Genomic DNA, 14,840 nt, shown 5'->3' on the forward strand with positions numbered 1-14,840 from the left:
AGCCTCTGTTCTCATGCGTGAATCATGCTTGCAGCCATTTCGTGAATCTATCCGAGCATTATCCTACTACTTACTTGCACGGGAAAATGCATCGTGTAAACACGGCTTATGATTCAATTACTGACGGTGTCCTAGGTATTTCTTCACGATGACGTACTTTGTTATGGTTGAGTGCATGGAGGAAATATGTAACTGTACGCCCCTCTCACCTCCCGACTCTCTCCGACCTCCTTTGACTCAGTGATGACCTTAACCTTTACATACGACACTGCCGCTTGAGTTGCTATTTGGAGATCGTAAAGAGGCTCTTTACGTTGGTGAATTTCGAAGCAATTATTATTTTTTTGGAGCCTTCCTTTTTTCTTATTCAATGCTGCCTATTTCTTCATTCGTATCTACTGGTAGTTCCCATGCCGTAGTTAATTATATAACAATTTCATCCATTATAGCACACGATGTTATGGCTCTGATTCAAATATAGCGAAAAATTCGCGTACTTGATTTTCTACACTCCATTCAAATTTTTTAGGCGGCTCTCTTCATATCTGTCCTGAATAATGTTTCTTAGGGAAACCTTTGTAAATAAAATGACCACGCAATGGCGATAACTGTTAATACGTGGCCGGCTAATGCCTTGACAATTGCGCTTTTTTAAAACACGTTTCTCGAACTTTTATAACAAAAAATAATGTTTTTAAAAGATGTGTTACATTTTCCGATCGAAAATAACTTGTAAAGTATTTTTTAGTTGTATAGTACGTATTGTAATTGTAACTTATTAACATATAAATAATTTATAAAATGAATATTGAAATTATTGACTATCTAGTATGTGCCGGAATTGAATTATTCGTAGAAATGTCGCGTAAAATGGTGTTCCTTTCCCGGGCGACCGTAATGAAACATTCCGCAAGATACGCGCTTCGATGTTTGTGTATCGTGATGCCGCGGCGCATCGCATTAATTTCATCAATGATGATAAGGGACTCTCAGTGTGTTTCGGCTCTACTTATGAATCAGTTCTTTAAATATGAGCCGCTACCTAGTGTTTGCTTGGCTAGGTTTCGCGTGAAAGCGCCTTCTAATCGTATGTGTCAAGGAAAGTATACGCCGGCCGTAAACATTCCATTGACGTCATGCATATTTTCCGCGTGCAGGAATGAATCGCTTCATTACGGTCGTTGAACGTTAGTTGAGGAGCGTGAGCAAACTCGCCAATCCGATCCATTTAAATGAAGTGACGAAAGTATTCATGTGAGAGTCGTATAGCCCGCGTGTCTTAGCATGTTGACCTCGTGTGTTAAGAAGGCACTATGATTATCACCCGATTTACGTAATATTTACGGGACTGCCCTCGCCTTGTGCATAAATGACATTTAATGGCTTCGAGCGCGCTATATCTCATTGAAACTCAAAGAAGTGAATTTTAGGTGCCAAGAAACTCGATGTGAATGCGGACCTTGTTTACTGAATATTTAAATATTCTTATTAATGTGTTTCCTGTTCCGTTGGAATTGTTTTTCTCGGCTATTTAGCAATGGGTTTGCCTATCTGAATTCAATTTTGGATTCATAATATCTTATGGTTGTTCTCTTTCCTAATTGATTCGCTAACGGTTATTCATTTTGAGAAAGTTAACGGATTTTAATGAAAATTTGAATCTGTATTATTTTTTTTACTATTATTCCATTACTTTGTTGTAATCCTTTGTGACACGTCCGCCTCGAGCCCAGGGTAAGGTAAATGTAAAAAATGAGGTCTCAGTTGTATTAATTTATTTGATTTTCGGGTATACCGTTTTTCTACTCTCGTTAATTCTTTTTTTAAACTAAGAAGGCGAGATACACTTGACACATGTAATCTAATTGCCGTGTTGAAGAATCCAGTGGCGAAAGCATTCTCTGCATAGTTCATGCATAGGTACTAATTCCTGTTTACTTATACTATGCAGGAATCACAGCCCTATTTTTCTTTATTTAAACGGAAGTCCAGTCAATATTATATCAATAACTATCTGACCCGGAAAACGTTGTTTTGCCATATAAATTATTTCTAGTAAATTATTTGATGGTCAAATAAAAATAACTAACTTATTGTAAGTGTGTGGGGACGTGGTGTATGACTGAAAGAGGAAGATGCTGTGAACGATGTTGACCTATAAAAGACAGTAAACATTCATTTTTAAAAAATTCATTGTACTTTTATTATCTTTTTATTATTATGCCTGTGTAAAGGAGAATGTCTGTTTGTCAACCAAAGTTAGTTCGTTGGTGAATCTCATGCTCCCAAATCACTTAGTGCTACTTTTGGTTTTGTCTGATGTGTCCTTTGCTTCCTTATCTCATTACCATTAGTTACGTCATGTCATGCAACATCTGTGGTTGCTAATCCTGCCGAGTACGCATAACCCTTGACACGGTCTGGTAAAACATAACTAATAGGATTCTACTCTTACCTATATTTATTCTTTCTTATTCTACCTTACACTCTTGGTGCAAAACTTTTTTTCTGGGGTATGCGTAAGTTCATCTCGTGCGCGATGTACAGAAATAATTGTTTTCATTGTTTGCAGTTATATATGTATGCCATCATCAGACCTGCTTTCTTCTTCTACCTAAAATTTCTGCCATGTGTCCATGAATTCCCAGTTCCAAATTTCCCACTTCTCTTACTATTTCCCACTTCTCCTTCCCGAGCAACACCAGGTGGCCTGCTAATAATCAATAAATTTCAAATTACATCTTTATCACAAATTATGACTTTTTAAAAAACATTATCAGCCATTTAGTGCAATGAAATGTACGATGTTTTTAGTAAATCTATCTTTAGCCAAAATAAACTAGCTGGATTGTATACCCGCGCGTGAACATGCCACCAATAATTGTCCGTACGAAGAACACGATGTGCATCAAAGCCACAAAAAGACATCGTTTGGCCTTGAGACTTGTCATTGTGAATGCCAAATAATTGGAAATTGAGCCCGTTTGTATTTAATTGGCACATCTGTCGGAATAATGGGGATTCGTGGTAGTAATAAATCTCCTTGGAACATGCCATTCATAATATATGGTGATAGAAAGAGATTTCAAACGACATAAACAATACTGACGGTCATCAAGGGGACAGTAAGCCAAAAACGCTAAAATTTCAGCATTTTTGGATGTTTTTTTTCTAAATTCTCCGTAAATCACGTGGAAAACGAAATTTGATTGCAAGATTAAAAATGTGCATTTTTTTCCTTTCCAATGGCATATGTTTCAACTTAATGTGACCATTATCACTAATTTAAATATGCAAAAGAGAAAAGGTCTGCAGTCATTAAAAATTAACTTTACATACGAACGTATTTCTTATGGAAATGACTCAGGGCCCATTCCAGGGCCTCATGGGCCCTGGAAAAGAATGAAAAATAGTCTCAGTCCTACTGACCATACATACCAAATTTCATAGGAATGCGTCCAGTCGTTTCGGAGGAGTTAGTCAACAAAAAACCGTGACACGAGAATTTTATATATTGGATAGATTAGAAGAAAGATGTAGCTAAGGAACTAAATTTTTACTATCGTAATGAGTCAGAGGAATTTTAAAGGCCTTTCGGGTGTACAGCTCGTCAAAAAGGATTGCAGACCGGAGTGGTCTTCGCGGACATTATTTACCCGGCGGGTATAACATTATAGTTCAGGTAGATGTGAATATTTTTGTTTTAAAAGTTGAAATGTTTGAAAAATCGCTGAGTAAATATATGCGTTTACATTATTCTTGCATTGATTGAATTTGTTAATGAGAAAAATCATCATTATTTCAGATACCTTATGAAGTTAAGAAACAGGATTTTTAGGGAGGCTCTCTGCACATTTGCCCTTAATAAAGCTTCTTAGTGAAACCTTTGGTCATGTGACCACGGCCACGTAAAATGACCACGTCATGGCGATAACTGTAAACACGTGATTGGCTAATGCCTTAGGGGATTACAACTTTTATGACACATTTCTCGCACTTTTTAATAACTAAACATTCGAGTACTTTAATACAGAAGAGAAAACATTTGTTGTTATATCGGAAGTCGATTTAGATTTTAAATAGATCCTGAAATTTTATTTTTTTCCATATAATTATTTTTTAATTTTCGTTCGTTTTTTATTGGCTGGGCATATACTAGTCCAATCAAAAAAGAACCTTTCATTGATGTAATGGCATTCTAGCTGATATTAAATTATCGTATCCATAAACACCTAGTATAATAGATCTCCGTTAAGCCGTTCGTTGTTATTATTCTTCTAATCAATGGAAGGTCGTGGCCTCAATGTTAATTATTCTATATCAGCTATTTTCCTCCGTCAGGAACATAAGGTCCGCTTTAATTTTATTTAGGTCATAAAGTTGCGATACATATTTATGCTGTTGGTCGGCACATTTTTCAACTACTTGGATTATTACTGTCTACAAAATGATGAATAGTTTTAGCGATTGGGGCTACCGGAGTCGGGATAACTTCACAGTTTCTGTTCCCCCATCTAATACTCACCTAAATCTTCGTGCTCGTCCTGGGCTGGTAGAAGCTATTCTTAGGAGATGTGGAGCGGATTCGGACGGCTTTTAAAACTTTTCCTTGTGGTTGCGGCTCATAAGCCAAAGCTGTTGCCCCTCGGTGAATGGGATGTGATGAATCAATTCTATTTATATCTAATGGTGGCGTGATGGTCGGAGTAGGTGGAGAAGGAAAGTTTGAATTAAGGTAATGGCGCCACAAGATGATTGATTAATAGCATGGAATTAAAATAAATCGCCGTGTTTTTCTTAATACCTCGTATCGAATTTAATGTTTCCATACTATTAAAAGTGCACATAAGTATAATAAATTGTCGTTGGATTTAATTTTTTTATATTGGTACGTAGTTGCAGTAAAAATAAATAGTAATAATTCTGCACTTAAGGAGATACTTAATCCGACCAGTTGCAGTAACAAAATACCAGGTTCTGATGAAGCCAAAGTTTTTTCTATTTATAAGCATAAACTTATCTCAAGTATGTGAAATCAGTTTTTTTTTGCAAATTTCAGCAGGTTTACTATCTTTTACCACGATTGAGTGGGAGTCAAATTCACTGTTAGTTCTTTATCTGTCAAAAGTAATAAATGAACCGTAATTGATAATGCGGTAGATTATGGAGAAAAAATAACCGCACGACTAATTTAATTCTTCGGTTTTGCTGTCCATTCCTTTGCGATTAGTCAGGGGAAAATTTTTAATAGGCTAATTTATGAGATTGTTTTGTTGAAACCATTGCCGAAACTATTACACCAATTTTTTCTTTGTTAATCTCTTTTCTAAAGTATTGTGTGTGTTCTGTGATATCTTGATTGTCAAAATCTCCGGCAATGCCGACAAGTTCAAAAAATTATGTATAATTAAGAGTAAAGTGTTTATTTTTTCAGTTCTAGTTCTAAACGTAGATTTCTTCGCATTCTAGGTGCGTATTCCTTCCTATTTTAGGCCTGATATTTCGGAGAAACTATCGGAAGGAGAATACAATTTTGTGGGTTGCAGACAACCGTAATTTGTTTTATTTTTATTTAAGGAAATCAGGAAGGGTTGGCTTTTTTCCTATATTTGTTAATCATTGATTTTGGAATGTTTCACGATAGCTTGAGAAAGAAATCGAATGCATTATTGGCCGTTATTTAGACAGTAATTAATGAGCAGGAAAGAGAAAGTGTTGAAGCATTTTCACTTTTTGAATCGCTCCAAAAATGTGATACTTAACATTCCGTAAAATTTTCACGACTGCCACTGGAGGTATGGTTTATTATTTGGAAGGCCGATAGCTGAAGTTACTTACGCCATGAGGGAAGGGTGAGAAAGGGAGGGTGGGAAAGGTGGATAAAAACTTGGCGTCGGCAGTAGCCTGCTCTTGAAGGAAGGCCTAATGAAGGAAACTAACCTCGTCCTGCCGTCTCTGTGTGGAGTACTGTGCTTGAAGTGATCTCACAAAGCGCTCAAGCAAAGATCGGGCATAACATGAAAAATCTCCTCCACCTCCGGGACTTAAACCCTGACCGGAAAGCACGCTAGCCATCATACCAACCCGATTCCCCGAAAGTTATAGAAGCCAGGAATTATGTTGCTGCCGTCTTAGAAAAGTAGTGGCTGTAGTAGTCGCACGTCTAGCGTGTAATTTATCTCCTACATGACCCCATTTGTCGCGCACTTTGTCCCTTTCTTCTCATCTAAACTACTAAGCCATACACGCTTTCATCGTTAATAGTTATGACATTAAAGCATGTTCTTAATATTTATGGATGGTTTAAAGTACACCGGGACTAGCCACGGTGATAACTTATACGGGAGTCACCCGCAATGCACATTTGTGCGAAAGATCCAATTGTGGATCTTTCGCACAATATTTATAGATGGTCAATTTTAGGGAGTTCTATCCATGTAGTCTCCCTATTTGTGATCATGCCCGAGAATTTTTGCGTTGATAGTTCTAGTAAGTACCTATGCTAATCAAGATACCTTTTCATAGTTTATGTAGTAAATTAGAATAGTTGAACAAAACATTTTAAATAGTCAATCGTCTATGCTCTTCCTGAAGTATAGATACGTGCTGGAGGTTGATGGTTCGCTTTTTGCAGTTGATTCCCACCAGATATGAAAAAGTTTCTGGGGCGATTCCGCGAACATATTATTTTTGACATATTTAAATACATAACAATCTTTAAAGTGAGAAATCCACATTAGGAATCCACATGTGACTAATACAATTCTATCAGCTGATACTCTGATTATGGTGATTATTTCCATTTGAAATGATATTTCCATGAAAATTGAGTATAGTATTTCCCCAATACTTTTATGGAACCTCATATGGAACCAATATGGTTTTTGTGTTAACAATTTTGTGAGGTAACGTGAATATTGAACGTATGTATTTGCACAAGTGTGAATTTTATCCCCATCCCCTGAGGTCAACCGAAGAAGATACGAGAAAGAATAGGATTGGTAAAGAATTTCATTTCATGATTTCATCAACCATCACCTCGAGTGGCACAATGAGAGGCTATGAGCCTCGGGCGGATCCATAAATTAAGTACGTGGTAGGTGGTTAACAAGTCTTGTGCCCATAGCCCCCTACCCTCCAATGAATAAATATCTACAGATATGAATGATTGAAATAATTTTCACGATAAAAATTTTACCTGGACGCAAGTTTACATCTGCTTCTTTTTTATCTGTGTGGTTAAATTAATTAGTGCATTAAGAATTGAGTTGTCCTAGACTATTTTTGGGGTGGGGGTACCGCCCTTCGAATTGCCCTCGTCCACATGCGTTCACGCCGCGAATAAGGGCAATAGATATTTTTCAAGAAGACACATTACCTTGGTGGGAAGCAAAAGGCTCAAAAAGCAATATTTGCGATTCATTCCTAACATTCTTCCCTCTGACACTGTTTTCAACATCTCCTCCCCGCTAAAATCTCCCTCCATCCATATCTTCTGTCTCCTGAGAATCTCATCTAAGAGCTGCCTCTTCACACCCACCATGTCTAGCACTTCGTCGTTCCTCCTCTTCTCCGTCCACTTCACCTTCTCCATTCTTGTCCGCTCCCACATCAGCAAGAGTAATACTTCCTTACAAATGATTCTTATGTACGCTTGTTGCCCATGCATGATCGTGTTTTGTTTTTCTCTGTCTTCCCGCAGAAGGAGTCCAAATCAGATGTTATGCTCCACTTGGCGGCGCTGAGAGGCGACCTGCGTGCACTAACGAGAGTGCTGGACAGCGGCAAGGTTCACGTGGATTGCTGTGACAAGGTGAGTGGGTGGGGAGCGATTCGTTCGATTTGAGGGGGCGGAAGTCCGGGGTGTTCCGCGGACGATCCTCTTTCGGCCGTACTGTTTGTGTAGCCGCATTATTTTGCGGCTGACCTAAGCGACCCCTACGAGGAAAGTGAGGTCATGCCGGCTGTTGATAAAAGCTTAATCTCATAAGCGACGGTGCCAAGTAACTCACAGCCCACGTGTCTTCAATGTTTAACTCCCAATGAAAAATGCTAGCGTGTTTCGTTTATTGCGATCAGTAAACAGACTCTATGTAGTTCGCGTGAAAATGTGGGAAAAATCCATCGTTTTGCTGTCGTTCGCAGTAATTTATTCCCCACGCCAAGTGATTACTGGATGTTTAAAGCTGAATCTAGATCCTTAGCGAACGCTTGATGGGCATATTTCGCTTTCGGCTGAGCAAGTGTCTTTTTTATATACCGAGAAGTTCAGTGCAGAGCCAAGCCTGCGTTGATATGTCATTTCAGTTTTTGAGGTTTCTCATTTGAATTGAAAACAAAATGAATCGAGTACTCCATTTAATCAACTCTGCCTCCCCTTGTAAAATTTATTTAACATAAATTCATGTGCGAAAATATTATTATAGTTTCCTAAAAACCTTGTGCTTTTTCCTTTATTAAATTTTCGAATTTTTTTGCGGGAGGACAGTTTTAAGATGGCGCCGATGAGGACACTTTTAATTCCGATCGACTGGCCTTCTTTCGTAATTCAATGCTGGTAATCATATGTAAACACAAAAATTTCAGGATGTATAATGTAGGCACATTGTCAAATTTTTCCTCTATCTAAAATTCGAAAATTCTACCTCTTGTTATTCTCGGTTTTACATATATTTTTTGTATTTGTGATACACCCGCCCTCAAGGGCTCTGCGATGATATCCGAGGCTCATTTGACTAAGCTTCATATTTTCAGGGAATGTATAGTTTTTAAGTTTTTTTCACGTCCATTCCAATGGTTTTTAACGGCTTTTACGTGACATTATCACGTAAACTACCCTTTGCTGGGTTCCTTGCCATCGACCTATCTGGCATTGGTGTCTCCGCAGAAGCAAATGAGAATTACTCCTGCTAGAGGTCACGGTAAAGTATAAGTCTTTCGAGCGTGACAGGATTGTAGCCTAAAGGAAAGGAATAAATAATGTGGATGGGAATACATTTATGCCGCACGGCAAGAAATAATCAATGATCAAATGATATATGATGATTTTCGGGCGTAGAATTGAGAGAATGACAAAGTGGGTCAATTATATGCCAGAAGTAGGATAGCGGAAGTGATAACTCTTATTAAGCTTCAAGTCAGGTAGCCAGAGGAAACGGAAGTCTGCGACTTGAAGCATATTCGAACATCAAGTGCCCTGATTCATGTTTATGTGTACATACGAGAACGTCCCAATTGGATCATTATTTGATTTATTTTTGTCAATAAGAAGAGTTCACGTGAAGCTATTAGCACGAGACCGTGCACAAGCCACAAAGAATATTCAATTCTTACGCATGGATTGGCCTTTAGCGGTAGGTATACCTGTTCATTTTCATAATATACGTTGATTTTTGGACTCGGAATTTTTAAAGAATGAAGACGTCATTTAATTTGTTTTCTTAAGCCAGTTATTTTCGACTAATATTGTGTCTTGGCCGAGGCTCATTTTATCCTTTGGAAAGGTTCACTATGTAGCTTTGTCGTGTCATTATTTCATTGTATAAATGATCTATTTCAAATAACTAGCCGCTCCAACACATCTGCCAATTTATTGTTATTTGTTATTGGGAAATATGACGTGCTAAAATGTGGGAAGTATTTATTAATAATTTATTTTCTTTAAAGTTTTGAGGAACCATTAAAATTGATAGATAAAGAGTCTCCTTGTATATCGGGGTGTAGAATTTTAATGAACGCTGTCTAAACGTCGATACCATTGCCTTTGTTCCACGTACGTCAGCTTTGAAGTATATATATCCCTGCTGCGTTTACACATTGCACAAAATTGCAGTAGGTTTCGTAAGAGATTATAGTCATCATTTAGTTCTGTTGGCGTTGCACTTCCTTCATCTTAAATTGCATGAGTTTGTATTCTATTTTGTTTTCTGGGTCTTATGATCCTCTAATATTTATGACTCTTGGGCAATCCTAAATGTTAAAATTAAAGAAATTTTCCCCGTATTAAGTGTCCTTAAAGAAGCTTTCGCGGGAAATTAGTTTATGGTGAAGCAAGTGATCACGGAACCGTGTTTGAATTTCACTGAGAGTGGTAGTTGTGGATTTTCGGAATTTATATATTTGCTATTATTTCCATTTTAAGTTGCTTTTTTTAATGTTCAGTTGTTTATTACGTGCTGAGACATCATCAGGGTGAAAAAATGTATTATTTGGCATGGTGAGTTTGAAATTGGTCTCAGATTTGAGATAGAATATCTGGTCACGGAAAACTACTCGTATCCCTTTTGAATTTAATTCACTATCATTTGGTCTACAGATGCTTTATCTATAGCATGTCTTATTTATTTGAATGCCATCGTATTGCCAAGTATGTATCATGCGTATCTTATTGTATGATGATGCAAACATTTCATCGTTAGAACTTTGTGTTTTGCAGGACATGCGCTTAATAGGATTGTAATATGTTTCGCTGGTTCTTTAAAATAGTTTAATCATACTTAATGTGTTCTATACTCGGCAAACCACCGCGTTGTATTCGTATAAATTTGCTCCATAAGTTCAAAATCCGCCCGAGGCCTAATGTCTTTTTTCTTTCGCACCGTAGCTAATCAAGGTCACGGGAAATCCTGAATACATTTTAATGACATTATTTGAGAAGCGAGATTAAAAAAAAAGAGCCTGAGATATCAGGCATCTTGAATTTGCTCCGCATCTCCATCGTGGAATTGATGCCGGAAGCTGAGGAAGGGAAATACTGAGAAGCCACGAGAAGACGAAACCGCAATGTCAACGCGGACGAAGTTGCTCGCTGTATCAAAACCGACGGTGGTTATTATCTCCCCCAGATTGTCGAATCGCATTCGTGCATCTGGCTGTACTTGGGTTGTGTATTGGATTGGAAGACGGGTATCGGGTGGCATAGGCAGCATTTTTATGGGAGAAATAGGTGGCGCGGTAACTAGGTAACTGCAGCTCTTGACTGGGATCCTGATTTCCCTGTTGGAAAGTTTTATCCGTCTAATGTGGCCTCTGTTAGTTCATATTCACCATGGATAGCATGACTTTCTTTATGGAATGCAATTAAGTGTTTGCTTTATTATACATAAACAGTTATAATATTATATTTAAATACCTGATAGGGATGAGTTGTTGTGGTGTGGTTTTTAGAATATTAGTATTCGTCAACCTTTATACCAGCATTTTGTTCTTTTATTCAAGTACCCTCAGATTTCGTTGTAGTATAGTATCCAATTATTTTATTCCAATGGACGTTGTATATAAAGTTGACAAATAGTTATAATCTCCTCATCTACTAGGAATTTAGTAATCCCCATCAGTAATGAAGGAAAAAAAGGTCTAGCATTAAAACATAGCTAATTAATACCATATTAAGTAGGTAGTATTACGATTTACATTAAATTATAGTTAGTTAAAAATCGTTTATGAGGGGATGTTGAAAATGGTGTTAGAGGGTAGAATGTCAGGGAAACGAGGGAGGGGAAGGAAAAGAATAGGATTTTTGGATAGATTTAAGGGAGTAGGCCTTACAGTGAGTTGAAGAAGGTAGCGCTGGAAGGAAAGGGAGGTTCCCAGATCACGTCTTTAGCAATCCATGGAAACCTACCTTAATCGGTAGAATACTGTGTTAATAATAATGGATAAAATTATCATTTTTATCGGTTGTAAAATATAATTGTGAGTATCGTAAAGTAAATTTTCATTTTTTATATTTAAAATTTCAAATAAGCGCATGCAGACAAGTTCGTCGCCATTTGAGCTTCAATCAATGTTGTTCAAGATTTATCATGAAAGCCTCAAGAGAATATAACTTGACTCACACATGATATCTATCTCCTTGGATTTTAACCTGGTATATCTCGACCTATCATCCTTTACTGGAGTAAATGGAGGCAAATAAGGATTTGATGTGACATTTGGTGACTTGGTATCCTAACAATTTTACTAGTCTGTCAAAGTGGTTTGAATCCATGTTACAATTATCAGTCCGTAAATGTTGTGTAATCATGCTGCTATGCCACCTAATGGTTTATTAAATTTCGCAATTGTCATATAAATCAGGTATTGTTTCATAGGCACTGCGAAATTCTTTACCCACCTTGTAATTTGCATTCCAATTTTATTCCCCTGAACCATTGTTCATGTTTTGGACAACGAATATCAGAGCCTTACTTGGTGAACCGTCACGAGTCTCGTGATTTTGTCATTTTATCTTATTCAAAAGAAAAGAGGCATTAAAAACGTTGAAGGTAAAGAAAGTAATAAACATTAATAACTCACCGATAATTACTGTGGACTACAAGTCTCCACTCCACACCGATACAGCCTTCCTCAATCACCATCTTCAGGATTCTTATTTTTCGTGACAAGATATTTTATCTAGAATGTAATTCCTATTCAAAGTCCACAACGGCAAGTTAAGTAACTCGAGTGATATCGGAAAATGTAATCAAATACCTCCGAGTAACGAGGAGCAAATAAAAATGGAAATATTTGGAAAATAGCGAACTTTTGAGAGTCGAAGAGGAGCAATCAGGGTGAAATGGAGTCGCAAAGACAGGTCATGGGTCACCTGCAGCACACTGGATCCAATATTTTGGACCAGGTTTTACTTTTGACGGCGCAGAGTGTTTGTAGTCTTTAAGACTATTCAAATTCATTCAATTCAATATCTTATTTTTCGCGAACAGGATGGTACCACTCCACTAATGCTGGCTGCAGCCAACGGACATACGCAATGCGTCTCGGAGCTGTTGGAACAGGGAGCAGATCCTGATTCCAGGAGGGTGGTGAGTTCAGCTCTTAATTATATATGCTATCTTATGGAAGTAGCGTCTTCTTCAAAGCGATATTTATCATTGCAATATAGGGGTGCTTCTGTCCTAATGTTTTATATGTGTAGGCTAATTATGGCACTTACGTCTGTTACTTGCAAAGGCAAGCCGCAAGCCAATAGCTGTGTTGGGATCATAATCTACGTTCTGCGCTTCTTTACCTTGTCGTATTTCGTTCACAACTATTGAGTAAAAGGCTTCTGATTAAAGTTCATGATTTTTCTCCAAGATTAAAATCCCTATTTCGGCGTCATTGAGTCAGCACAGACAGTTTTTTTAATTCAAGCAGTGAACAACCAACGAAGTTCACTACAGATATAGATAGCCATAGCGCGTGGAAAGGAACCGAAATTTAGCCCGTGGAAAGTCACGTTATTGCTATTCGTTCTGTCCAACTCTACAGATACACTTCGTTATCTCTAACGTAGAAATAGTATCGTGACGGTATATATATATATATATAGTATTGTTGTTAAATTCCCGGTACTTGTAAATATTTAACTTACCGAAAGCGTTTATTTCTTACTGTAACTCTGTTGACCGCTATGAACTTCATCCATTAGTTATGAACTCTCTGATGGCAACTTTTTAACGAATGATAATCGACTGTACTTCAAAATAGTTCGTTCTTAAGCAAACTTAGATGAGGTCAAAGGGTATTTTATTGATTTTGGTTGAAATGTATCTAATGGGCCAATACTTTCCTTTATCAAAAATTTCCGGACAAATTTGCCTTGACGGTATTGTTGTGCCAACGATGAGAGCAAGTGTATTCTTTCAGCGTTATTCATTGTAATACACGTAATAATCTGTCATTCTTCCATACTATTTGCACCTTACATCCCATGTTAAAGTAACGAAACACTTGAGTATCGATGAAGTTTGTCTTGATGGTATGATGCTCTCTTGAACTAAATTCCATGTCTTTGCGTTATACTCGGTAAACCCACTGGACGATCCCTAAGGTTAATACGAACATTTAAATGCTAATTTTCGTAGAACTCATTTGGGTTCAAACAAGTTTCGGAAGGTGATGACCATCAGAATGGAACCTAAAGTAAATTAATGGGAGGTGCAGTCGTTCATGCATATTTATGGATATTTGGGGTAGAAAAGAAAATTTCTCTCCTCTATCTGGACAGAATTCATCAACGATTTCTTATTTTGCGGAGAAAAGGTTTAATTGTACTTAATCATTTGGCTGGCTGTGAATCAAAATGTAGGCATGTGAAGGTAAATGAAATAGATAGTTCCGAAGTATCCCTTCAAAAACACTTTTAATAAAACTCAACGAATTGATTGATACTACTTCGGTTTTTATTGAGGATTCTCTCATTTGGGCTCAATTTTAATATTTTCCACAGAGTGCAGTCTGATTCAGTATTGAATGGAACTTCCAATTACCAATTTATATTTAAAAAATGAACTTATTTTACTTTGGACCAAGAATTACACAAGTATCAAAGCGCTGTTTTTACCATGCTGATGTCAACCTGCTCTTTAAATTTTTAGAGAACTCCTATTTTGAAAGAATAATTGAATGAGAGGTGTTTATTATTATTTTAAAAAATCTTAATTATCTGCCCAAACCTGTATAAAATAAATTGCTATTTGATTTGAAACACTTAATAGATGACATTTCTGATAAAAGGTGGCTCTTGCTTTGGCGCCTTTCGTGAAGAGCAGGCTAATGTCGACGCCGGGTTTCTCACCTCCCTTCCTTCCTTACCTCCCTATCACATGTGACGTCACCTGTCGATCGCCTCCTCCAAGTACCATACCGATTATCTCTTGGAATAACTTTCCTCCGATATATGCTATTTTTACCTCCAGTTTCAATGACATATTCAATACTCATGCAGTTGGCGCATCAATATTTTGCTGGTATATGCAAGCTTAAAACATAGCAGTGTAACTGAATGAATTGGGAATTTAAAATGGGAAGGTCTAGCCGATCGAAGGGAAAAGTGTAGATTAAATTCTTTGCGT

The 14,840-nt window shown here is 37.3% G+C and overlaps 1 protein-coding gene across 1 annotated transcript in view; it reads left to right on the forward strand.

Moving 5' to 3' along the window:
- Positions 1-14,840, forward strand: part of LOC124159315 (ankyrin repeat domain-containing protein 29) — a 77,784-nt gene that overhangs the window by 19,866 nt on the left and 43,078 nt on the right. Inside the window, exons 2-3 of the mRNA XM_046535058.1 lie at positions 7,703-7,813; positions 12,708-12,806. Of these exons, the coding sequence (XP_046391014.1) occupies positions 7,703-7,813; positions 12,708-12,806 (210 nt within the window). The remainder of the gene's footprint in view (positions 1-7,702; positions 7,814-12,707; positions 12,807-14,840) is intronic.

Source organism: Ischnura elegans, chromosome 5 (genome assembly GCF_921293095.1).
Source record: "Ischnura elegans chromosome 5, ioIscEleg1.1, whole genome shotgun sequence".
Classification (NCBI taxonomy): domain Eukaryota; kingdom Metazoa; phylum Arthropoda; class Insecta; order Odonata; family Coenagrionidae; genus Ischnura; species Ischnura elegans.